The following is a 26,846-nucleotide window of genomic DNA, read 5'->3' as shown; positions in this document are numbered from 1 at the left end:
GTCTGGGTACCAACACCTGCACCCTTCCTTGATGGTGCTGACATCTATTAATCTCTAATGCAAGTGCCTCATGAACCTTGGCAAGTACCTACTGAGAAACTTTTTGTCAGCATTGACCGGACTGTCCCTGAGGGGTACGCTGCCACACAGAGGACAAGAATTCATATTCCGCTTGCCGCAGGCTGAACTTGCAATCTGCACTGCCTGCGTGAGACCTGACTTTCCATGGTACCTGGCACACCATTCTGACATGCCATCCAGGAGATCACTTGGTTGATTAACAATCAAGTGTGGACTAACATATTTAAATCTGAATCAGTCATAATGCAAGCCATTTCTATGTTTTTATCTTTTTCTACAGTACTGTGTGAAAGTCTTAGGTGCAAGAGATTCTGTAAAGCAGGAATGCTTTCAAAAATAATAGAAATGAAAAGTTTCTAAATATCAAAAATTACTATAAAGAGCAGTAAACAGGAAAAAACTAAATTAAATCAATATTTGGTGTAACCCCCTTTATAATTGTATCAATTACCATACTGTCATGCAGTTTTATTAGAAAAATCGGCTGGTAGGTTGTTCTAAGCATCTTGGAGAACTTGCTTCTGTCTCTCCAGGTAATCCCAGACAGCCTTGATGTTTGAATCAGGGCTCTGTGGAGGCTATACCACAGAAACCATATCAAAATCTAGGGTGCCCAAAACGTTTGCACAGTACTGTAATCTTGTAATCTCCCAACCCACCCAGGCCATTTAAATAACATGGGCATTTTATCAGAGAAACTTTCACACCAATAGTCAATTATTCAATTCAGTTCATTAACTAAATAATGGAATAAAAGCCTGTGGTATTGCCATGAAACTCTCTTGCAAATCCCCATCTAGCTCACTATTGCACTTCATGGAAGGAAATCTTATCTGTTTCCCGAGTCTGGTTGGTGCCTCTATCCACAGTAACTGCCCTTTGAAATGATCAAGCAAGCCATTCCATTGAAGGACTATCAGGGATGGGCATTTCACGCTGTGTTTGTCAGTAAGACCCACATTTCATAGCGGAAGTAAAACCTTCTTATCTCCTAACTTGACTCTTCAAATCCTGCGTCGCATCTAGGATTCCAAATAGAGTATCACAACAGGTATTTCATACCCTATTCAGTTCAAATGACAGTCAGAGTTCAGTCTTCTATCCCTCGGTTAAACTACGAGATACTCACTTTGAAGGATGTGATTCCTTTGCAGATATTTGGTATTTGGTCCCGTGAGTTGAAACTCCAGGCACTTACCGGGATCATCGAGTACGTCATCATCACGAAGGAGTCTTCGGGCTCTTCCCGAACGAGGGGCTCGTGATGGCTTCGCCTGTTCCGGTTTTTCTGCTCAACCAGGTAACTGGCGTCCTCGGCGATAATCCCCAGGGGCCGTGTCCCCGATAGTACGTCCAAGCGGTTCGCCAAAGTTTCCATCTGGGACCTCAGGTTGCTGGATTGCAAGAAGAGGTACACCAGCCCCGCGCAGTTTAACAGGGTGACCAACAAGGTCCCCGAGATCAGCACCTTCGCACTCACCGAAGCGGACTGGCCCCTCTGGCGAGTCATGTCCGCACCCAGCCTCCGAGAGCAAGAGAGAGGGAGAGATTGGATTCTGAAAATGAAATAAAAATCCTCCAGAGAAATGCTTTTGAGTGCCAGAGCTGACAAACTCGCACAATATTCGAAACCAGTCCCTCTGACCACTTTACACTGGCATTTGCTTTATATGCAGCAGCGCCCTTTTCTGCACAGTGACTGTAGTTGGAGGCTGATTTTGAGATTAGTCATATACATTTCATTCATGCCATGCCTGATGTGGAAGTGACAGGCGTAGCGCTCAGTATCTAGACTCAGGCTTGCGTCCATTGTTGAGAGGGCAGCCTAGACTTTTAACAGTCAGCGATATACTGTGGTTCCATATTCCAAAAGGGGAATTAAGGATTATGCTTGAGACAAGTATTTGCTCCGAACGTAACATAGAACAGTGCAGCACAGGAACAGCCCATTGTGCCGACCCAGCTAAAAACACAAATTAAGAACACCCAAAGACTAATCCCTTCTACCTACACCATGCCCATATCCCTCCATCTTCCTGTTGTCCATGTGCCTATCCAATCGTCTCTTGAAAGCCATTAGTGTGGTTGCCTCTATCACCATTCCAGGCATCCACAGCTCCCTAAGTAAAAACTTACCCCGCACGTCCCCCTTGAACCTACCTCCTCTCACCTTCAATGTATGCCCTCTGGTATTAGACATTCCAACCCTGGGAAACAGATACTCTCTGTCCACTATCGATGCCTCTCAATCTTGTAAACCTGTATCAGATCTCCCCTCAGCCTCTGGCACTCCAGAGGAAACATAGAATAGTACAGCACAGTACAGGCCCTTCGGCCCACATTGTTGTGCTGACCCTCAAACCCTGCCTCCCATATAATCCCCCACCTTAAATTCCTCCATATACCTGTCTAGTAGTCTCTTAAACTTCACTAGTGTATCTGCCTCCACCACTGACTCAGGCAGTGTATTCCACGCACCAACCACTCTCTGAGTAAAAAACCTTCCTCTAATATCCCCCTTGAACTTCCCACCCCTTACCTTAAAGCCATGTCCCCTTGTATTGAGCAGTGCTGCCCTGGGGAAGAGGCGCTGGCTGTCCCCTCTATCTATTCCTCTTAATATCTTGTATACCTCTATCATGTCTCCTCTCATCCTTCTTCTCTCCAAAGAGTAAAGCGCTAGCTCCCTTAATCTCTGATCGTAATCCATACTCTCTAAACCAGGCAGCATCCTGGTAAATCTCCTCTGTACCCTTTCCACATCCAAGATCAAAACAACCCAAGCTTCTCCAGCCTCTCGTGATAGCACATGCCCCCTAAACCAAGCAGTGTCCCAGTAAACATTTTCTGCACCCTCTCCAAAGCTTCAACATCCTTCTTATAGTGGGGTGACCAGAACTGTACACAATAATCCAGATGTGGCCTAACCAGAGTTTTATCAGGTTATAAGAACATAAGAAATAGGAACAGGAGTAGGCCATCTGGCCCATCGAGCCTGTTCTGCCAATGAATAAAATCATGGCTGATCTGGCCACAGATTCATCTCCACCTATCTGCCTTTTCCCATAATCCTTGATTCTCCTACTGTGCAAAAATCTATTGTCTTAGTTATATTTATTGAGGTAGCCTCCACTGCTTCATTGGGCAGATAATTCCACAGATTCTCCACTCTCTGGGAAAAGCAGTTCCTCCTCATCTCTGTCCTAAATTTACTCCCCTGAATCTTGAGGCTATGTCCCCTAGTTCTAGTCTCACCTACCAGTGGAAACAACTATCCTGCCACTATCTTATCTGTCCCTTTCATAATTTTATATGTTTCTATAAGATCTCCTCTCATTCTTCTGAATTCCAGTGAGTACAGTCCCAGGCAACTCAATCTCTTCTCATAGTCTAACCTCCTCATCTCTGGAATCAACCTGGTGAACCTCCTCTGTACCGCCTCCAAGGCCAGTATATCCTTCCTCAAGTAAGGAGACCAGAACTGCATGCAGTACTCCAGGTGCGGCCTCACCAGTACCCTGTACAGTTGCTGCATAACCTCCCTGCTATTAAGTTCAGTCCCTCTGGCAATGAAGGCCAACATTCCATTTGCCTTCTTGATAGCCTACTGCACCTGCAAACCAACCTTTTGCGATTCATGCACAAGCACTCCCAAATCCTTCTGCACAGCAGCATGCTGCAATTTTTAACCATTTAAATACTAATCTAGCAACATAACCTCCTGTCTGTTGAACTCAATGCTTCTACTCATAAAAGCAAGCATTCCATAAGCCTTCTTAACCATCTTACCAACCTGTATAGCCACTTTCAAGGAACTATAAACTTGAATCTCAAGATCTCTCTGCTAAGCAACACTGTTAAGGATCTTGCCCTTAACTGTGTACTGCCCTACCGAGATGCAACACCTCACATTTATCTGGGATAATCTCCATATGCCATTTCTCTGCCCATATCTGCAACTGATCTATATCATGCTGTATTTTTTTTTTGCCAGTCTTGTACACTATCCCAGCTCCACCAATTACATCTTCCTGGTAATATTTTCCAGTATTCCTGAGAATATACTGGAGTAATCTTCTATTATACTGACGACATCCTTGCATTTCTCTGTTAACATAATCTGCAAGTAAACTGGAAAAAACTGAAGAAGCTGGAAATCCAAAACAAAAATAGAACATACTGGAAATACTCAACAGGTCAGGCAGTATCCGTGGAGAGAGAAGACATTCATGATTCATGTCAAAGACCTACAGATCCCCAACTAATGTTGCTTGACCTGCTGTGTGTTTCTAGCATTTTCTGTTGATATCATGGGATGCACAATAATGTTTCTCTTCAAATACCATCCCTTATAATCTCAATTTAGAATTCGTATTTTACCTTTTTTACCTTCTTGTCTATTTCTTCTTCACACTTTGACACCTATCAACTGTCAGCTTGTACTTCTTCCTGTCCCCCAACATCCTTATTCTGGCTTCTTCCCCCTTCCTTTCCATTTCTTCACCAGAAACGTCAACTTTTTATTCCCCTGTGTAAATGATGCCTGACCTGCTGAGTTCCTCCAGCATTTTGTCTGTGTTGCTCAAAGTTTCCATCATCTGAAGAATTTCTAATTTAGCTTGTAGCCAAACACCAGTTTTGTCGATGGAAACAAAACCGATAAATGAACTACAGATTTTTATGTAGGTTTTTTTTCATATTTTCTGTAAGGAGTCAATATTTATGCTGATTGAAAGTTTTAATTCAAATAATCTTTTTCAAAAATTAATAGAAAATCAATTTGCTTAGGATGTTGTTAATTTTGAACAAGTATTAGGAAATGGTTCTTTAAATGTGATCCCTTAATCTCACCGCAGTGACATCAAGCTCTAGGGTCCTGTCTATTGAACAGGTGAAGCATTTTCAGATCATCCTAATCAAAATATCTGAAATCTTGAGGTCATACAAAATGAAAGGCTAACTTCGGTCGATGCAACAGTCACCAGGTTCCAGTAAAATTTGAGCTGTTAACAACCAGCATGGCTAGAACTTCTTCAATATTTGACCTCCTCATACACCTGCATCTCCAAGTTGTACGTAAACAGATCTAAATATTACTTAATTATGGATAATGATTGAGGCCTAGATAATGTTGGTTGAACAGAGTTGGCAGAGGCCCATGTGGTACATTTACTTGGCTTTATATCAAGGTGGATAGTGTGGCATTTTCTTTGCTGCAGGCCCAGTATATCTCAAAGCATTGGATCAGTGGATCAGGCAGCATCTGTGGAGGGAAATGGACAGTCAAAGTTTTGAGTATTGAGACCCTTCATCTGGGATCAACCTGAGGCATTGACTGTTACTGTCCTTGCACAGATGTTCGCTGACCTACTGAGTTCCTCCAGCAGTTTGTGTTGTGCTCCAGGTTCCAGCAGCTTCTCCAAATCCACCCAGCATTACCTGCTAATTAGCAAGTGTTGCTTTGGAGCAGTGACTTTTGATTTTACTCCAACTGGCCTTCTATAGTTGCAAAGATAAATGAATGAAAGTTTGCTTCAGAAGAGTAGCCTTTTAAACTTAAGAAAAGAGGGTCTATTTGTTAGCTGAAAGCCTAATTGAGTGTGGCAACATGAATCCAGACTGAGCAGGCTAAAGGTTAGGACTGTGGTTGGCACATTACAAGTAGACACAATATTGTGTACAGATAGGGAGTTTTTAGTGAAAAATTCAAGAGACTAAACTGTAGAAGAAGCAGAAATGTGAACGGATAGAGACAGCAATGGATCTATCCTGAACTTTGTTCCTAAAAATAAAGGAACACGTTACTATTCAACTCTTAAAAAAAAATCAAAACGTTTTGATGACGCATAAGGTTTGGAGTCCAAGGCAAAGCAACTATCTGTTTTAGATGAGTGAGGAAACATTTAGAGTGTATCTGAAGTTTTGCTGAGGGTCATGCAGATAATGTTCAGTGTAACATTGCATGTAAAAGCAACGCCAAGATGAAACCATTTCTTAAAAAGAAAATGGACTGGGATCCTTGAGATATGGTGGGGAAGACTATCAGCACTTCTCAGTATTAAACTATTAAAAGAGGTTTGCATCACTTACAGTGGGATTTCAGACTAACCCAAAAATAACACTTGTAATGTGGGACTGATTGCCTATGTTCTAAACTGAGGAGTTAAAAAGAAGGAAAGGCTGGCATGAGAGAGAAGGAGGTCAGCTGTTTGGTTCAAAGCACCAACCAACCAGCTGAACAGTAAAAAATATGGACATTAACATGATACTCAACAAGAAGGTGGCACTACTGATTGCTATCAACAGGGAGACATGCCACCCTGACTGTGGGCTCCTTCCATCCACTCAGCTTTATTACTGGATTGAAGGAGCCCAAACCACCCTGTGTGACCAGTTCAGCTACTGACCTGTATGCCTTTAGAATGTGGGAGGAAACCAGAGCACCCGGAGGAAACCCACGCGGTCATGGGGAGAACAAAGAAAGTCATTACAGGCAGTGGCAGAATGGAACCCAGGTCGCTAGCACTGTAATACTGTTATGCTGACCGCCATGCTACCATGCCACATGATTAGCAGGTCAGAGCTAAGTGAATACAGCAGAAGAGGTGCAGCAACTCCTTAGCTACCCCTACCTGGGGCAATGTCCATGGACCCACACGGGCTCATCAGTCACCCCAGAATCCATGGAAGTGGACTGGAAGTATCATCTGCCTTGTTGAACTTACTAAGATGATAAAGGAGGGGAGAAGATAACTCATTCCATTCCCTTTCCTTACTTGTTTCACTCCCCTATCTCCTCCTCCTCCCTCACTCTTTCTCCCCTTTCCCACTCTCTTCCCTTCCCCACATTCATATACTACCTCTCTTCAACCCCACCCTCCACCACCCTTTCTCCTCTCCCACCCCACACTGTGGTTTCAGGCAGCAGATGAGTACCAGTGCCATAATTGAAGCAACGCAACAACCAAATGAACACTAGCAGAGAGTCCCAATTAATTTGATGCTTTTTTAAATTCATCAGTGACTTTTTTTTAGCAAAACACACAAAATGCTGGAGGAACTCAGCAGGCCAGGCAGCATCTATGGAAAAGAGTAAACAGTTGACATTTTGGGCTAAGAAGAGAAGGACTGGAAAAGAAGGGGGAAGAAGTCAGACGAAGAAGATGGGAGGGAAGGAAGAAATGCAAGGTGGTAGGTGAAACCAGGGGAGAGGGAGAGGGAGAGGGTGAGGGTAAAGTAAAGAGCTGGAAAGAGATAAAGGGCTGGACAAGGGGGAATCTGATAGGAGAGGTCCGAAGACCATAGAGAAAGGGAAGGGTAAGGAGCCTTAGAGGGAGGCGATGGGCAGATAAGAAGAGAAGGTGTGAGGGGGGGGACAGGAATGGGGAATGGTGAAGGAAAGCAGAACAGGACAAAGTGGGGGAAGGGCAATTACCAGTTCGAGAAATCGATGCTCATACCATCAGGTAGAGGCTGCCCAGACAGAGTATAAGGTGTTGCTCCTCCAACTTGAGTGTGGTCTCGTCGCAGCTGTAGGGGAGGCCATGGACTGGCGTGTCAGAATGGGAATGGGAATGGGAAGTAGAATTGAAATGGGCGGCCTCCAGGAGATCTCGCTTTTTCTGCCCGACGGAGCGAGGTGCTCGATGAAGCAGTTTCCCAATCTACGTCAGGCCTCATCAATATACAGGAGGCCGCACTGGGGGCACTGGATACAGTAGATGACCCCAGGGGACTTGCAGGTGAAGTGGTGCCTCACCTGGAATGGTAGTGAGGGAGGAGGCTTTCAGGCAGGTGCAGCACTTGTTCCACTTGCAAGAATAAGGACCAGAAGGGAGATCAGTGGGTAGGGACAAGTGGACAAGGGAGTCACGTAGGGAGCGATCCCTGCGGAAAGTGGAACATGGGGGGGGCGTGGGCACGTGGGAGGGAAAGATGATGCGATCTCGTTGGAGATGGTGGAAGTTACGGAGAATTATGTGCTGGAAATGGAGACTTGTCGGGTGGTAGGTGAGGACAAGAGAAATCCTATCCCTGGTGTGGCAGTGGGAGGATGATGTGCAGACGTGTGTGCAAAGGAAGAGATGCGGGTGAGGGTAGCGTTGATGGTGGAGGAAATGAAGTTTCTTTCTTTGAAGAAGGACGAGCAGATGCGGCCGAGATGGAGGAACTGAGAGAAGGGAATGGCACTTTTACAAGTGACTGGGTGAGAAGAGGTTAGTTCAGATAGCTGTGAGAGTCAGTGGGTTTACAAAAGATATTGGTAGATAGACTGTCTGCAGAGATGGAAACAGAGAGATTGAGAAAGGGGAGAGAGGTGTCAGAAATGGACCAAGTAAATATGAGGGAACGGTGGAGGCTGGAGGCAAAGTTGATGAAATTGATGAGCTCAGCATGGGTGCAGGAAGCAGTGCCAATGCCATTATGGTGTAGCAAAGGAAGAGTTGGGGGGCAATACTAGTCTAGAGTTGGAACATGGACTGTTCTATGCAGCCAATGAAAAGGTAGTCATAGCTGGTTACTCATGCGAGTGCCCATGGCTACATTTTTGGTTTGAAGGAAGTGGGAGGAGCTAAAGGAAAAATTAAGGGTGAGGACCAGTTCTGCCATACAGAAGAGAGTGGTGGTGGAGGGGAACTGGTTGGGTCTGTTGTCCAGAAAGAAATGGAGAGCTTAAAGGCCCTCCTGATGGGGGATAGTAAGTGTATAGGGACTTGACATCTATGGTAAAAATGAGATGATTGGGACCAGGAATTTAAACATTGAAAAGATCAAGAGCAGGTGAAGTATCACAGATGTACGTGGATAGGAAGGGACAGAACCAAGGGGTATAAAACAGTTGAGGTATACAGACACAAGTTCAGTGGGGCAAGAGAAGGCAGAAACAATGGGTCCACCTGGACAGTCAGGTTTATGATCTTGGGTAGGAGGTAGAAACAGGAGGTGCAGGGTAAGGGTTGGTGGTAATGAGTTTGGTGGCAGTGGATGCGAGATCCCCAGAGCTCACGAGGTCAGAGATGGTACGGGAGGAAATGGCCTGGTGCTCCCTAGTGGGGTCCTGCTCAAAGGGTAAGTAAGAGGAGGTGTCCAAGAGTTGCCGTCTGGCCTCAAATAAGTAGAGGTCAGTGGCCAGACTACTAGAGCAGACCCCCACCCCCCACCACCCCACATCTGCAGATTTGATGGTGAGGTTGGGATTAATGGGGAGCAGCATGCACAAACACAATAAAACCTGCAGATGCTGGAAATCCAAAGCAACACACACAACATGATGGAGGAACTCAAGCTATATTTTTTATATGCTAACTGGATCAACTCAAATGCAAAAACAAATAATAAATGTGTATGTAAAAATCAGGGAAATGTTCTTCTCCTTTTCCCTGAATGCAATATGATGTGGTGTTAGATTGGTTTCATCTCTTAAGGGCAGTGGAATACTTACCTATTTCAGTTATTTCAGGGGCACCAGTTATCAATAACAAAGAGTATGATCTTGAGATATGGTTAGTGGGAGCTGCCTTTGAAGCTTAACTTTGAGCAGTTATTTGTATAAAGCATCATTGCCAAAGTAAACAGCCTTTCTTGTTTGGCAGCTTTGAAAGGCCAAGTGTTTAAGAGGCTGCTCAAGGCTGCATGCTTCATATTCAGCCTCTCGAAAAGAAGTGCATTTTCTGGTTATTTATTCATCAGCATTGGGAAATGGCAAATTTTAATCTAATGAATATATTCAGTGGTACACTTGAGTGCAATAAAAAAGGGGTCAGTAGGTGATCCTGCAGGTGCAAATGCAAGTTCAGTTTAACTATCTGACTATATCCTGTTCATACTGAGGTAACCTGGCACAGCAGGTAGTGGAGCTGCCTCACAGTTCCTGCATTTCAGGCAGATCTCCAGAGCTGTCTCCTTGCATGTTCACCATGAGTTTCCTGCTGATTCTCCTGACTGTCCCCGTCTTGAAAGAACCATAGGAACATAAAACATAGGAGCAGAATTAGGCCATTTAGCATTGGGTTTGTTCAACCACTCCATCATGGCAGATTTATTTCCCCTCTCAATCCAAATCTCGTGACTTCTCACCATAATCTTTGACACCATTAGTAATCAAGAACCCATTGATCTCCACTATCAATCTAAATATACCCAAACACTTGGGTTCAAGAGTCTCCTGTGGCAATGAATTCCACAGTTTTACCATCCTCTAGCTAAAGAAATTCTTCCACATCTCTGTTCCAAAGGGACTTGCTTTTATTCTGGGGCTGCGCCCTCTGATGTTAGGTCTCCCACTACCTGAAACATCCTCTCCACGTCCACCCTATCCAGGCCTTCCAATATTCAGTCGATAAAGTTGACATATTGCCTACAGTGAACTGCCCCTAGCATTAGTGAATAGTCGGAGAAATGTTGTGCTGGGGGTGGGTGGTGTTAATTGGTTTGTGATGGGAATTAGGCCACATGAAAATGTGAAAGAATGGATCCCCTGAGAAATTGATGGAACATGAGGGGTCCTTCAGTGTCATCAAAAAAAAAATACTGTATAAATATTTACCTCTGCATGTAGCTGCGTCTCATGGGAAGTGAATTTCCAATTTCCTACTGGGAAAAATCTATCAAAAGTTAGAGAAGCCAAGATTTTTCCTTGTTTTGACAGAAGGTGAAGCCACATAAATTGGTGAATGTCAGTTCCCACAGGGAAATGCACAGTCTTTAGAGTCTACAGAGTTTCGTTTACTGTGGAATTTTATAGCTGTCTCTCTGATAATGGAGTGTAGCATTCACATGACAAAATAGTGCAACCAAAATAAGACCAAATGCGATAAAAACAAATTTAAATATCTGACATATTGGCTGCGGCTTTGAAGTCCACCCTGGATGGACTGATCAGACTACATTTCATGATATTTGTTGGTTATTCCTAAAATCACTCCCATCTCAAGATTGTTCCTCTCTGCCAACTGAAAGTGAATAGTGACTCAAAGATTAACCATGTTCAGTGTGTTTGAAAGAAAGCTTAAACTCTTACAAGCAAACTGAATTTTGTCTATATTACTTCGTCTCTGAATCCTGGGAGTAATTATTTTGACTACTAATGAAATTTGATTCAAATTTGAGCTTCTTTCACTTTGTGATCTCATTAAATGATTGTGAAGCTTACCAGTGGCATTACAGTCTAATACCTGGAGGAGCAATATGGGGTTTGAGAGATGAACTAAACATTTATAATCCTGTGCTCAGGCACAAATATGTACTGTAGCTAGGGTGCCTAAGACTTTTGCACAGCACTGTATCTTTCAACATGGAGTAGAGAGCGAGTTTGTAAATCTGGCAGGAGCAAAGGACATTAGCAATGGTGAGCGTGGAGCACTGTAGAAGGGGTGTAGGACAGGTGGCAGAGGGGGAGTTCTGGGGGTAGGCTGTGCACAGGTGCAGACACACCAGCCCTAAGACACTAGGCAAGGTCATTTAATTCCAAACAGTTGGTTCTTTGTTCATTACAGAATGTCTCTTTGATGCTTCCTGCTCCCTCCCCTCTCCCTTCCCCTTTTCCCAACCATGATACCCCTCTCCCTGCCCCCTTCCCACTCTCAGTCTACAATAGAAACCCGTATCAGAACAGAACCAGGTTTATCACCACTCACAGATATCATGAAATTTGTTTCTTTTGTGGCAGCAGTATAGTGCAATATATAAAACTACTAAAATACTGTGCAAAAATCTTGGGCATTATATATACACACATACACCTAAGCAGGTTAATGTTCTAGCTTTGAATGGAATGAAGATCATTCGTAAAAAAAGGCTATCAGCATAATAAAGAATATATCTAGCATAATGTCGCTTTGCATAAGAAAATTTAATGGGTAGATGCAGAAAATAGTGAATATTGAACTCATAATAATTGCTGGTCAACTCACCTGTGCACTGCCTTTAAATTGTTTGAATTTCAGTACAGTATAGTACTCAATTCTTAAATGGCAAGATATAGGGAGGCTGTTTCCCCTGACTGAAGAGCTGGGACCAGGGGCAGATTTTGAGAATGAAAGCTATTTCGGCCTGAGATGAGGAGAAATTTCTTCATTCTGAGGGTGAACCTATAGAATTCAGTACTCCAGTTGGCTGTGGAGGGGGAAGGCTGAGTCATTATATTCCTTCAGGACAGAGTTTGGTATGTATCGGGGCATGATGGAATTTAAGTAGTGCGGGATGGTGCTGGAATATGGCTCAGAGGTAGGAGATCAGGCTTACAGGTTTTTCATCTTTGCAATTGATGGAGCAAGCTCAAAGAACTTCTGGCCAATTTCTGCTCCTATTCCTTATATTCTAATAAAACAATAAGACATAGGAGCAGAATTACGCCATTCAGCCAATCGGGCCTACTCTGCCATTGCATCTTGGCATATTTATTCCCCCTCTCAAACACATTCTCCTGCCTTCTCCCTGTGTAACCTTTGATATCTTTACTAATTAAGACCCTGTTATCCTCTGCTTTAAATATGCACAATGGTTTGGCCTCCACGGCCATCTGTGGCAATGAATTCCACAGATTCACCACCTTCTGACTAAAGAAATTCTTCCTCAAAAATGTTCTAAAGGGACATCCTTTCAATCTGAGGCTACACCCTCTGGTCCTGGACTCCCTCACTACAGGAAACGTCCTCACCATGTTCACTCTATCTAGGTCTTTCAATATTCATAGGTTTCAGTAAGATCCACCCCACCCTGAGCACAGGCCCAGAGCCATCAAACACACGTTGTACATTAACCCTTTTGTTCCTGGGATCATTCTCGTGAACCACCTCTGGAGGTTCTAATCCTCTCCAATATTCTAATATTTGTACATGCATGTGTATGTATGTGTATTGTGTGTGTATGTGTGTATGCCCTTATTGGTGCTCATGTGTGATTTTTGAAATTATTTGTAAATTTTAATGAGTCCTGAGTTACTGTGAATGCTTGTAAATGTCAAAGACTCATCAAGCCATGGTGGAGGAGAGCCTTGCCAAAACTAATGTCTCTGCTAGCCAGTCCCTTCCAGTGTACGGAGGAAGGGCTCACACCATATTTTGACCCAGTGACATATTGGTGGTCAGGTTCCCACTGCAATGATCACAATCAAGGGAGCAATTTGCCCCAGGGTGCGAATATCCAGTGGATTTGGGGTACAGATGGATACATTCCAAGGTAAAGACTATTTGTCCCATTTTTCTAAGGAGCCTACTCATGCTCGTGAGTTTACAGGAGTTTCAATTCCGTAAGTAGAAATGACACACAAACACACACACACACACACAAACAGTAATGTAGGCAACCTGCCACTGCCAGAACAAACTTCAACAGGTGGCCACATTGCTGAACAATTGAAGAATAAATTTTAGATTTGGGATTGACTTGGTTCCACGTACTGGAAATGCTTGTTCATGATTTATTTCAATGTAGAGTGGCAGCTGCACACCAGTACTGGAAGGATCTGACAGAGAGAGAGCTTGACCAAATGGTAAGGAAGTCCTAGGCAACACAACTCCTGGCAGTCCTGCATGTACACTTCTGGTTCTGCCCTCATGTTCTCTTGCCCTTAGCCATGCTCTTTTCTCTCTGCTGCCATCAGGTAGAACGCAGACGTGCCTCAGGACTTGCACTACCAGGTTCAAGAACAGTTACTAACCCTCAACCATCAGGCCCTTGAACAAAAAGGGATGACTTACACTCTTTAAGGACTCTTTTATCTTGATCAAGTCAAGTCAAGTCACTTTTTATTGTCATTTCAACCATAACTGCTGGTGCAGAACGTAGTAAAAATGAGACAACGTTTTCCAGGACCATGGTGCTACATGAAACAATACAAAAACTACACTGAACTACGTAAGGAAAAACACAAAAACTACACTAGACTACAGACCAATCCAGGACTGCATACGGTGTACAAAACAGTACAGGCATGGCAATAAATAATAAACAAGACAGTAGGCACAGTAGAGGGCAGTAGGTTAGCGTCAGTCCAGGCTCTGGGTATTGAGTCTGATGGCTTGGGGGAAGAAGCTGTTACATAGTCTGGTCGTGAGAGCCCGAATGCTTCGGTGCCTTTTTCCAGATGGCAGGAGGGAGAAGAGTTTATATGAGGGGTGCGTGGGGTCCTTCATAATGCTGTTTGCTTTACGGATACAGCGTGTGGTGGTAAATGTCTGCGATGGCGGGAAGAGAGACCCCGATGATCTTCTCAGCTGACCTCACTATCTGCTGCAGGGTCTTGCGATCCGAGATGATATTTCAAGCTCGTTATTTATTGCTATTTATTATCTGCATTTGCACAGTTTGCTTACAGTTTACAGATCCTGTTTACAGTTACAGTTCTATAGATTTGCTAAGTATACTTGCAGAGAAATAATCTCTGGGTTGTATGTGGTGACAGAGACCCAAGGAGGGTTGAGAAGAAAAAGAATTTCGGGATGTATAAAGTTCTGACATTAAATGTACCTTTGAAGCTTGTATGTACTCTGATAATAAATTTTACTTTGAATTTTGAACTTTGTAATGCAGTCCTCTGTTCCCTTCTCACTCATTCTCCACCTGCGGTAAGGCTGCTCAGGAATGCTGCCTTTCCCTTGGTCCAGAGTCACTCTTCAACAGCTATCACACGCAAACCTTAACCAGCTGAGCATTTGAGCCAAACTAAACGCCACTTTGCCCCGGGCCATCAGGCCAGCAACAGCTGTGCTTCACCCATGCACCAATCAGCTTCTCTCCTGGGTGAGATGGATCAACCGAGAGAATATTCAGTGTCATCTACATCTATAATCTCCGACATCACCCACTCATAACTTGAACTGAAGGATCAGCATCCAAGAATCTAGAGTGGGATGTGAACTCACAAGCTTGTGAGTCAGAGGTGAGTCTCCATCCCACTGAATCACATACAACGCTGCAAAACGTTTTGCCTTTTGGAATTCTTACAATAATCTTCTAGGGACTTTTCAATTGTGGATTGTTGCACAATTATGAGTACATACTGAATAGCCCACATCCCACGCAAGCTTTCATATCTTACTGTCCTTAAGTCCAAAAGCTGCTTTGTATTATTTGCTAAAATAAATAAAAGTGCCTTTAATTGAAAAATCCTTTAATAGCTTAGCTGTGAATAAACCTTTGGTCTTGTGTTCAGGGAGAATGCCTGTGAAGTGCAGACTTGCTGTTCCCTTTGTGTGCAGACTCGGCTCGAAGGAGGCAATGGAAACACTACCATAGTTGAAAGGATTAGTAGTCTCTGACAGCACTTTTATACATAGACCAGTATCTACATAAAAGTGGTATTGGAGCTTGCAGTTACAAAAGTAGGAAAGAGATATACAAATAACTAAAGTAAAGAGTAAATGTAGAGGGCTTCCACAATCTTTTAACCACACCTTATTCACTTTCTTCAATGCTTTCCTTTGGAGTCTCTATACTCTTAGTGGCCACTTTATTAGGTAACTCCTCTTCCTAGTAAAGTGGCTACTGACTGTATGTTTGTGGTCTTCTGCTGCTGTAGCCCATCCATTTCAAGGTTCGAGATGTGTGTTCAGAGATGCTCTTCTGCACATCACTGCTGTAATACATTGTTATTTGAGTTACTGTCACCTTCCAGTCAACTTGAACCAGTCTGGCCATTCTCCTCTGACCTCTCTCATTGACAAGGTGCTTTTGCACACAGAACTGCCGCTCACTGAATATATTTTTGTTTCTCGCGCCATCTTCTGTTAACTATAGAGATTGTTGTATGTGAAAATCCCTGGAGATCTGCAGTTTCTGAGATACTCAAACCATCCCAACTGGCACAAGCAATCATTCCACGGCCAAAGTCACTTAGATCACATTTCTTCCCCATTCTGATGCTTAGTCTGAACAACAACTGAACCTCTTGACCATGTCGGCATGCTTTTTGGCATTGACTTGCTGCCACATGATTGGCTGACTGGACATTTGCATTAGCAAGCAGACGTACCAAATAAAGTGGCCACTGAGTGCATGTTCCATAATTCAGAAAGTCCAGCTTTCCAAAACATTAAACCTAAATCATTGACTAGAAAATTTTCATCCTTGTTCAGCAAATGTTTAGCATTTCTCCAGCTTTTTCTGTAACCATTATATCACCTTGCACCCTATGTTCTGAATCTGGTGATTGTTTTTCCTTCCACCACTCATGACTCAGAAGTACCGTTTGTAAATACCTCACCACAGATGCATCTTTCTTCAATATTAACAGCCTCTTAATATATTACTTCTCGTCAGTCATTAAATTATAGGTCTGGAGTAGGACAGACCCAAAGTTTAATAACTGGGGAAAAGGGATGGAGTGAGTTATGGCTGGGGATCCCACTGGGAAATAAACAAAGGACAATCTAAGGAGAAATGACATCAAAGGCTAAAGGTCAGAACTGGAATTTTGTGCCATGCAGTTAAACAAGCAGGGATTCTTGGAAAGATACTTGATATTGCTAGTGTCTGTCAATTAATAATGCATTTTGAAACAGGTGCTAAGCTTTAAAAGTTGATACTATAGTCCAGAACATTTCAAAACTGAATAGCGTTTTTAATCTTCTGTCTCAAGGATGTTGATGTCTCTGTGGTACACTAAAGCATAGGTGAAACCAAAAACAGGCTTTTTCCTCACCCACTAATGTAAAACCATGGATTGGTGTGACCTACTATGGCTTAACTGTACTGGAAACTAATCCTTTATTTTGTACTTTCGCTTCTCAAAAGCTTAAAGAAACATGCACAAATTGCAGCTCAAAGTTTTGCAATTGGTTGTACCACTCTTGGCAAATTGTCGACAGTCGTTGATGTGCAGACTGCAGAAGGGAGAGAAGAGGGGTTGTAAGCAGACAAGAGCAATTTTACTGACAGTCATGAGCAAGGAGACAGTTACAAAATAAGGGCCAGGTGTTTAAAACTGAGGTGCGAAAACATTTCTTCTCTCAGTGGGGGTGTAGGTGGTGGTTGAAGCATATCTGTGAAATTCTCTGCCTCGGAGGCTGGTGAAAGCAGGATAACTGGAAATATATTAGCTAGAGATGGATAATTATTTGAAAGATCACAGAATTGAGGGCAATGGAGAGCAGACACAAGAGGAATTAGGGCCAATATAGATTCACCATTATATTGAAAGACTTGTGCTTTCCAGCAGGAATGCTGAGAATATTTGTGTCCTATGTAGCTCATCTTCAAGTGAGCAGAGAGCACGGACACATTTCAAACACAGGTCCAAGGTAATGTTCCAGATCATTATCTGAATGATTCAAGATTCGAGCTTCAAGATTGATTATTGTCACTCTTCAAAATGAAAGGGGGAGGTTCATTTCATAGAAACATAGAAAACCTACAGCAAAATACAGTCCCTTCGGCCCACAAAGTTGTGCCGAACATGTCCCTACCTTAGAAATTACTAGGCTTACCCATAGCCCTCTATTTCACTAAGCTCCATGTACCTATCCAAAAGTCTCTTAAAAGACCCTATTGTATCTGCCTCCACCACTGTTGCTGGCAGCCCATTCCACACACTCACCACTCTCTGTGTAAAAAACTTACCCCTGACATCTCCTCTGTACCTACTCCCAAGCACCTTAAACCTCTGTCCTCTTGTGGCAACCATTTCAGCCCTGGGAAAAAGCCTCTGACTATCCTCACGATCAATGCCTCTCATTAGCTTATACACCTCTCATCCTCCGTCGCTCCAAGGAGAAAAGGCCGAGTTCACGCAATCTGTTTTCATAAGGCATGCTCCCCAATCCAGGCAACATCCTTGTAAATCTCCTCTACACGCTTTCTACAGCTTCCACATCCTTCCCGTAGTGAGGCGACCAGAACTGAGCACAGTACTCCAAGTGGGGTCTGACCAGGGTCCTATATAGCTGCAACATTACCTCTCAGCTCCTAATCTCAATTCCATGATTAATGTAGGCCAATGCATCATATGCCTTCTTAACCACAGAATCAACCTACGCAGCTGCTTTGAGCGTCCTATAGAGTCGGACCCCAAGGTCCCTCTGATCCTCCACACTGCCAAAAGTCGTACTATTAGTACTATATTCTGCCATTATATTTGACCTACCAAAATGAACTACTTCACACTTATCTGGGTTGAACTCCATCTGCCACTTCTTAGCCCAGTTTTGCATCCTATCAATGTCCCGCTCTAACCTCTGACAGCCCTCCACACTATCAACACCCTCAACCTTTGTGTCATCAGCAAACTTACTAACCCATCCCTCCACTTCCTCATCCAGGTCAATTATAAAAATCACAAAGAGTAAAGGTCCCAGAACAGATCCCTGAGGCACACCACTGGTCATCGACCTCCATGTAGAATATGACCTGTCTACAAACACTCTTTGCCTTCTGTGGGCAAGCCAGTTCTGGATCCACAAAGCAATATCCCCTTGGATCCCATGCCTCTTTACTTTCTCAATAAGTCTTGTATGGGGTACCTTGTCAAATGCCTTGCTGAAATCCATATACACTACATCTACTGCTCTTCCTTCATTAATGTGTTTAGTCACATCCTCAAAAAATTCAATCAGGCTCGTAAGGCACGACCTGCCCTTGACAAAGCTATGCTGAATATTCCTATACCTCTCCAAATGTTCATAAAGATCTTCTCCATCAATTTACCAACCACTGAAGTAAGACTTACTGGTCTATAATTTCCTGGGCTATCTCTACTCCCTTTCTTGAACAACATCCGCAACCATCCAATCCTCCAGAACCTCTCCTGTCCTCATTAATGATTCAAAGATCATCGCCAGAGGCTCAGCAATCTCCTCCCTTGCTTCTCACAGTAAGGCTGGGATACAGCTCATCTGGTCCCAGTGAGTTATCTGACTTTATGCTTTCCAAAAGCTCCAGCACATCCTCTTTCTTAATATCTACATGCTCAAGCTTTTCAGTCCACTGCAAGTCACAACTACAATCACCAAGATTCTTTTCCATAGTGAATACTGAAGCAAAGTATTCATTAAGTACCTCTGCTATTTCCTCCGGTTCCATACACACTTTCCCCACTGCCACACTTGATAGGTCCTATTCTTTCACGTCTTATCCTCTTGCTCTTCACATACTTGTAGAATACCTTGGGGTTTTCCTTAATCCTGTCCGTCAAGGCCTTCTCATGGCCTCTTCTGGCTCTCCTAATTTCCTTCTTAAGCTCCTTCCTGTTAGCCTTATAATCTTCTAGATCTCTAACATTACCTAGCTCTCTGAACCTTTTGTAAGCTTTTCTTTTCTTCTTGACTAGATTTATTATAGCCTTTGTACACCACGTACATATTTCAGCATACACAAGTGTAAATGAGAATAAAATAAATGCTATTCCAGATTTGATAGAATAGAAGAAAACACAAGTATAACAAAAACAAAAAAACCCAAAAAATATATAAATATAAAAGAAATCCTATAAAACACAATGTACAAGTAACTGTTTGAGTGTGGTGGTATATAAAATTAAGATTAGCCTACATTGGACTATATAGATTATATATCTGCCACCTGTCCCAGACCCCTCCTGCGGCGCTCCAGTGATTTTATGTACATAAAGTGACACTTAGTGCAGGATTATCCATACACAAGGTAACTGACAGGAAATAATAAAGTGACAAAGTGACTCTGGGCAAGAGGAGTTCTTCTAGGTAGCACTGGAGCATATAAAAGCACAATAGGATAGTGACAGGGTTAGTGGAAGTTTGAGGTGTGGAATTGTTGTTGTTGTTCCCCTCCACGCCTTGTGGCGCATCGGGTGGCAACCTTGCCATTTCCTTAGCATTTGTCTGCTTTTCACAAGGCTGAGTTGCTAGCCCGATGTTCAATCCAGCACGGATGGAAAGCGTGGAAGGAGCCAGCCAGATTCGAACCCTGGACTACTCACCTTGAAATCCGGGGCGGATGCCATTACACTATCGGCCAACTATGAGATGTGGAGTGTAAGTGTAAGATGGCAGTGCATGGGGGGGGGGGGCGCGGTGAAGGCTGCTGAGGGACTGTGGAGTGGAGTGGCAGAAGTGTCTGTGGTGGTGATGGGGGGGGGAGGTGGGTGGTGTGGTGGTTAATGGGTTAATACCAAAGTTTCTTCAACAATGCTCCAAGAGCTCAATTTGAGTTTGATCTCATTTGGTTAGATGCTTTAAAGGCATCTTAAAGGTTTACAGAAGAATGAAAATTAACATTGTTTTTTAGATATAACTATATTTAGAACTTATGGCAATAGCATTATTCCAATGCAATTATTGTCTGATACAAAACATTATCCTTTGTTCAAGTTTCCAGGGAAACAACTAAAAATGCTTTGCTTACGCCCCTCATAAACCTTATTCCAAATCAGTTGAATAGTTAGTCTGCTTTCCCAAGGACCTGCTTCTACAAAGCCATGTTCTCAGACAATGACTCAGGATGACCAGTAACTTCTTATAGAAAACTGAGAGTAAATCAATTTACTTTTTACTAAAACAACAGGAATTCTGCAGATGCTGGAAATTCAAGCAACATACATCAAAGTTGCTGGTGAACGCAGCAGGCCAAGCAGCATCTATAGGAAGAGGCGCAGTCGACGTTTCAGGCCGAGACCCTACATCAGGACGAAGGGTCTCGGCCTGAAACGTCGACTGCGCCTCTTCCTATAGATGCTGCTTGGCCTGCTGCGTTCACCAGCAACTTTGATGTATGTTACTTTTTACTAATAGTGTTTGGTTAGGTTTGTCACCTTGTTTCATTTACATTAAAATTTGCTTTGAAAACCACCACCTGAAACATAACTTCTTTCCACCTCTGTCAGTAATGTTGGAACATTTAGAACCAAAACCATGATTGCAGAAAGCTTTCTCCATAAGCAGAATAAAAAAAAAGAAGGGCCGGGTCCGTTTCAGCTTACATGGCTGAATTGAAGAAATTGTTTGAGCATTTTCGGTTCAGTGATGGACTTAATGAGAGGTTGTTTATTTTGTGGAATCTTAAAAGAAAACATTCAAAAATGGCTCCTAACTAAAGCACAGCTCACATTTAAAACAGCAGTTGAAATTGCTGTATCCATTGAAACAACAGACAGAGACACAGTTGAGCTGCGGTCAGGAAGGAAAACGAGTGCGAACAAAATTGTAAGTCTAAACAGAAACCTGCCTGGCTGAACAAATTGTGCTACCATTTTGGCAGGGGCTCATACACAACACACCAACACAGATTTAAAGGTGAAACTTACAGAAACTGCAAAAAAAGTAGGACACACACAGAGCTGGGAAGACAAAAATAAATGGACTGCACAGGGAAGAGATAAAGATAAAAAGTCAAGTGGCAGTTTCAAAAAGAAAACTAATCTGCATGCTGTTGAAGAAAAATTTGAAAATAATGAGTGATACAGGACTGAGGAGCCTTAAGATTTACAATGTGAAAACTAACAATTGAAAAGCATTATGGCTTCCACCAAAAGTGAACAGCAAATTAATTATAATGGAATTGAGCTCTGATTCAGCTGTTTCAGTCATTCCACAATGTGTTTGAATAGCATTTCTAAGATGCAGAGCAGAACCTGCAGGTATCCAACTAAGAACTTACCCAAGAGAAAAGATAACTCCTGCAGGAATGACATTTGTAACAATGAAATGTGACAACCAATAAGCCACATTGGGCTAGTATGTGATCAAAACAGGAAAGCCAGTATTTCGGGCCATGATTGGCTGAGACAACTGCAACTTGATTGAAGATCCAGCCACCATTTGCAAGCCACATCCCCTGCAATAGAGTCAACTGAAAGTGAATTAAGAAAGTTACTGGTTGATGCTACAGCAGTGTTCAAGGGTGGCATTGTAAAACTCAAAAATATCGAGGGTAAACTACCTTTAAAAAATGCCATACCCAAGCTCTCCAAAGCCCATCTGGTTCCTCATACCAACCGTGATAAAGCAGCCAGTGAGCTAGATTGCCTGGAGACTGATTGAATGTTTTCCAACGTTACAAAGAGCCCATAGGCAATACCATTGTTCCCAATAGCCAAAAAAATGGCTGTTGATTCAGGATCTGTGGAGATTTTAAGATCATCGACGCAGTACTGAAAGTAGATCAATGCCCTATGCCCAAGATGGAGGATATCCTTGCAAACTACAGATGGAGATGGAAGAAGAGGCAGAAGTGTTTCTCACCATAATCACTCACAAAGGACTTCATTGCTATGAGGTTTATTTTTGGAGGAACATCCACACCTGCTCTCTGGCAGAAAGCTGCGACCCAGGTGCTGCGAGGTTGTCCAAGCACTCAGTGTTATCTGGATGACATCATTGTCATAGGCGAAGATGACAAGGAACATCTCCAAAATCTCAAGACTGCTTGAAAGATTAGAAGATTATGGGGTGGGAGCATGATGGAACAAGTGTGAATTCTTTAAACCAAAGATCACTTACTGTAGTCACACCATTGACACACAAGTTTACACAAGTGTGCTGAGAAAATTCAAGCTGTGGTGGATGCTCCATGGTGAAAGGATGTGTCAGTTGTGGTGTTGTTTTTTGTATTTGTTAATCACTATAACAAGTTTCTGCCAAACTGGCTACTGTACTCTGCCCCTTGAACTCATTTCTACAGATTGGGAAGAAATGACAATGGACAAAGTAGTGTAAGGCAAAGGAAATGGTGATGTCCAGGATTGCATGCATATTTATGATCCTCATCATCCAGTGAAGCTTGCCTGTAATGCCTCACCATATGGAATAGATGCAGATATGTCACATGTTATGAGTGATGGAAGTGAAAGCCCCAGAGATATTGCATCACCTTCCCTTACCACTGCAGAGAAAAATTACACACCAATTGACAGAGTCTGGTTTGGGGTGTAAAATGTTTCAACCAATACTTTTATGGGAGACTTTACCCTCATTGCCGGTCGTCAACCACCAGTGTTCATTTTCAATCTTCAGAAAGGTGTTCCACAACCAACAGCAGCAGGAATGCAGAGATGGGTTTCCTAGAGCACACCATTACAAGACCGAATTCAAAAGGATGACTAATCATGGAACTGCTGAAGGATTGTCCTGTTTACCCTTGGAAATGGAAATATCTGCAACATTTACAAAAGCAAACACTCCTCTCAATGTATTCTCTCCAATGGAAATCAAACGCCTCCTGTTATGGCAGACATGATCCAAAGGTAAACGAGAAAAGACCCTGCACTGTCTCAGGTCTACATGGCAACTCAAAATGTCTGGAACCTGCAGTAGAAATTCTAGCTCCCCCATTTTTACCAGTGCTGGGATGAACTTGCCCTTAATGGGGGTTGCATTATGCGGGAATTGGGAGATGCTGTACCACACAACCTGAACAATACATTGTTGGAGGAGCTACATCCTGGTCATCTAGGTGCCGTCACAATGAAAGTGTTTGCTCAAAGTTTTGGCTGGTGGCTTGGGATAGATCAGCAGCCTGAGCAGCTTGCTATGCTCTGTTTGGGATGGCGACACATCCAGAAAACGCCATTTGAAATAGGCCATTTGGGCCATCGAGTTTGCTTCGCATTTCATCATGGCTGATCCAATTTCCCTCTCAGCCCCAATCTTCTGCCTTCTCCCTGTATCCCTCATGCCCTGACCAATCAAGAATCTATCCACCTCTGCCTTAAATATACATAAAAGCTTGGCCTCCACACTGTCTGTGGCAAAGAATTCCACAAAAAAAGAAATTCCTCCTCATCTAAAAGGACACCCCTCTATTCTGAGGCTGTGTCCTCTGGTCTTAGACTCCTCCACCACAGAAAACATCCCCTGCACATATTCTACCAAGGCCTTTCACCAGGTTTCAATGAGATCACCCCTCATTCTTCTGAATTCTAGTGAATATAGGCCCAGAGCTATCAAACACTCTTCATATGACAAGCCTTTTAATCCTGGAATCGTTTTTGTGAACTTCCTTTGAACTCTTCCCAGTTTCAGCACATCCTCTCCAAGATAACGGGTATCTTCATACACTCCACAACTAACAGCTCACCAGCTATGTTGTTTCTAGCTACTCCCTTGCATTTACGCTTGGATCTGCTCAAGCCCAATCTCAGAAGTAATATGCAGGACAAACAGCTGAGACAAATTAAGACCCCCTCAAACAAGGAGGTTTGATGTTTCTCTCCTAGACAAGAAATCCTGATGAAGGCCTACAGAGGTGATCAAAATTGGGTATTTGGAAAGGTGAAGGACAGAACTGGACCGCTGTCTTACACAGTGAAGATTGCATCTGATATCATCTGGAGATGGCATTTCGATCACCTGAGGAGAGCAGAGCCAATAGTTAGAGAAGAAATTGTTGGAGCTGTCAGACCGACTTCCTTCAGCCCTAGAGTCAACACCTACAACCATAGAGGAGGCCCAGAACCTGAGATTGCTTCATAGCCACGAGTCTCACCTGCCAAGCAGAGTAACGCCCCTTGTCAGGAAAGATGTTATCCCTCTAGAGTAAGAAACTGTCCACAGCAATTAGATCTTTAGGCTGGAATGGGACAATTTAAAATTTACTATGCTGTGGATGTCTATGTAGTGTTGTATTATATAGTATACTGTGTATACAAAGGTGACTATAGAGTAATACATTACATATTTGAGTTGAGATGCATTTTATATTGATTTGGAGTTTAGACCTAAGCAGGGAGGAGTGTGGTGTATTTAGTATTTCAGTAATATTTGAGTAATTTGAGTAATATTGTAAATATATTGTCTGATTAAGCATTCTTTGTTTACATAATTCAATACAAGCACTTTCACACACATTATATATCTCTGTGCTGTACCACCTGGCTACAAATTACTTGGTGCAAAGGTTAGTCCAGTTTCTAAAGAATGCATTGCAAGCAATATCAGTGGAACACACTACACTAACACTGAATCAGGAGCTCACTAACGTCCTTCTTGCACGTCGCAGTACAGCACACTCCACTAACAATTCACCATCTATGCTGTTCCTGGCTGGTTTCTTGCATTTACACTTGGATCTTCTGGAACCAAGCGTATTTGTAGCTGTGTGGTACAGTGCATATGTAATGCGTATATAAAAGTATGTGAATGGCATACGTCATTATGCCACCACGTCATAGGTGTGTCCCTCACAAATTGAGAGAGTGGGATGGCATTTTTACAAGTAACAGGGTGGGAAAAAGTATAGTCCAGATTGCTGTGAGAATCTGTAGGTTTATAAAAGATATTAGTAGATAAACTGTCTCCAGAGATTGAGACAAAAAGATCAAGAAAGGGGAAGGAGGTGACAGAAATGGACCAGGTAAATTTGAGGACAGGGTGGAAGTTAAAGTAGATAGAGTCAACGAGCTCTGCATGAGTGCCAAAAAGCAGCTCTAATGCAGTCATCAATGTAGTATAGGAAAAGTTGGTGAGTGATCCAGGTAGCTGTGAGAATCAGTGGGTTTATAAAAGATCAGTAGATAAGCTATCTCCAGAGATAGAGACAAAGAAATCAAGAAAGGGGAGGGAGGTGTTGAAAAATTCTCTGTAACTTCTGCCATCTCCAACAGGATCCCACCACCAAGTACATCTTTCCATCCCCCCGCACTTTCTGCATTCCACAGGGGTAACACCCTACGCAACTCCCTTGCATTCATCCCTCCTCACTCATCTCCCTTTTGGCACTTAACCCTTGCAAGTGGAACAAGTGCTACACCTGCCTCTACACCTTCTCCGTCACTACCATTCAGGGCCTCAAACAGTCCTTCCAGGTGAGGCAACACTCAAGTTGGAAGAGCAACATCTTATATTCCGACTGGGAAGCCTCCAACCTAATGGCACGAACAATGATTTCTCAAACTTCCAGTAATGACTCCCCCTTCTTCTCCATTCCCATTGCCCTCTCTCACCTTATCTCCTTACCTTCCCATCACCTCCCTCTGGTGCTCCTTCCCCTTCCCTTTCTTCTATGGCCTTCTGTCCCCTCCTGTCAGAATCCCCTTTCTCCAGCCCTTTATCTCTTTCACCAATCGACATCCCAGCTCTTTACTTCACCCCTCTCCCTCCCCCGGTTTCACCTATCACCTACCACGTTGTACTTCTTCTTCCCCTACCCCCACCTTCTGAACTTATCTTTTTTCTCCAGTTCTGATGAAGAAAACATTGACCGTTTACTTTCTTTTCCCCCCCATAGATACTGCCCGGCCTGCTGAGTTCCTCTGGCATTTTGTGTGTTGGTTATGTAAATGCATGAAGTATTATAACAGGATGGATGAAATCACTGCACAAATGCTGTAGAGAGAGAGGTAAATGGATGTGATCCAAGAGTCACTATACGGACAAGGCGGTGATGCCTGGAAAAGAAATCTTTCAGAGTACATAACATTGTGGAGGCGTCAGCAGAATTAATAAGGATATCAATGGGTCCGTGTGAGAACTGATCTTCGCTTAGAAAATCGATGTGCAATCTGTTTGAGTAGAGATAGGAAATTTAAAAAAAAAATCAGGCTGATGAAGATCAACAGCACCTCTTCTTCCTCAGGAGGCTAAAGAAATGTTGCATGTCCCCTTTGATACTCACCATGGAAAGACGCAGCATGATTTGGTACAGCGACTGCTCTGCCCGTGACGGGAAGAAACTGCAAAGAGTCGTGGACACAGCTCAACACGTCGCAGAAAACAGCCTTTCTCCATGGACTCCATCTGCCTTTCTTGCTGCTTTGGTAAAGCAGCAAGTGTAATCAAAGACCCCACCCCACCCTAAGCATTCTATCTTCTCCCATGTCCCATTGATACAATAGCCTGAAAGCACTTACCACTGAGCCC

At 43.2% G+C, this 26,846-nt stretch overlaps 1 protein-coding gene and 1 long non-coding RNA gene across 2 annotated transcripts in view; one reads left to right on the top strand and one right to left on the bottom strand.

The window, feature by feature from the left end:
- Positions 1-1,882, bottom strand: part of gldn (gliomedin) — a 31,695-nt gene extending 29,813 nt beyond the window's left edge. Inside the window, exon 1 of the mRNA XM_063065996.1 lies at positions 1,280-1,882. Within this exon, the coding sequence (XP_062922066.1) occupies positions 1,280-1,591 (312 nt within the window). The 5' untranslated portion in view covers positions 1,592-1,882. The remainder of the gene's footprint in view (positions 1-1,279) is intronic.
- Positions 1,065-26,631, top strand: LOC134355701 (uncharacterized). The gene is made up of 4 exons (XR_010020160.1): positions 1,065-1,132; positions 1,236-1,381; positions 19,889-20,027; positions 26,215-26,631. It is a non-coding gene; the product is annotated as an uncharacterized LOC134355701 (long non-coding RNA).
- Positions 26,632-26,846: the final 215 nt, after the last annotated feature.

The sequence above is a fragment of the Mobula hypostoma genome, chromosome 13 (assembly GCF_963921235.1).
Source record: "Mobula hypostoma chromosome 13, sMobHyp1.1, whole genome shotgun sequence".
Classification (NCBI taxonomy): domain Eukaryota; kingdom Metazoa; phylum Chordata; class Chondrichthyes; order Myliobatiformes; family Myliobatidae; genus Mobula; species Mobula hypostoma.
Note: the sequence above shows the minus strand (reverse complement) of the source record. Positions and strands in the feature narration are given on the sequence as shown.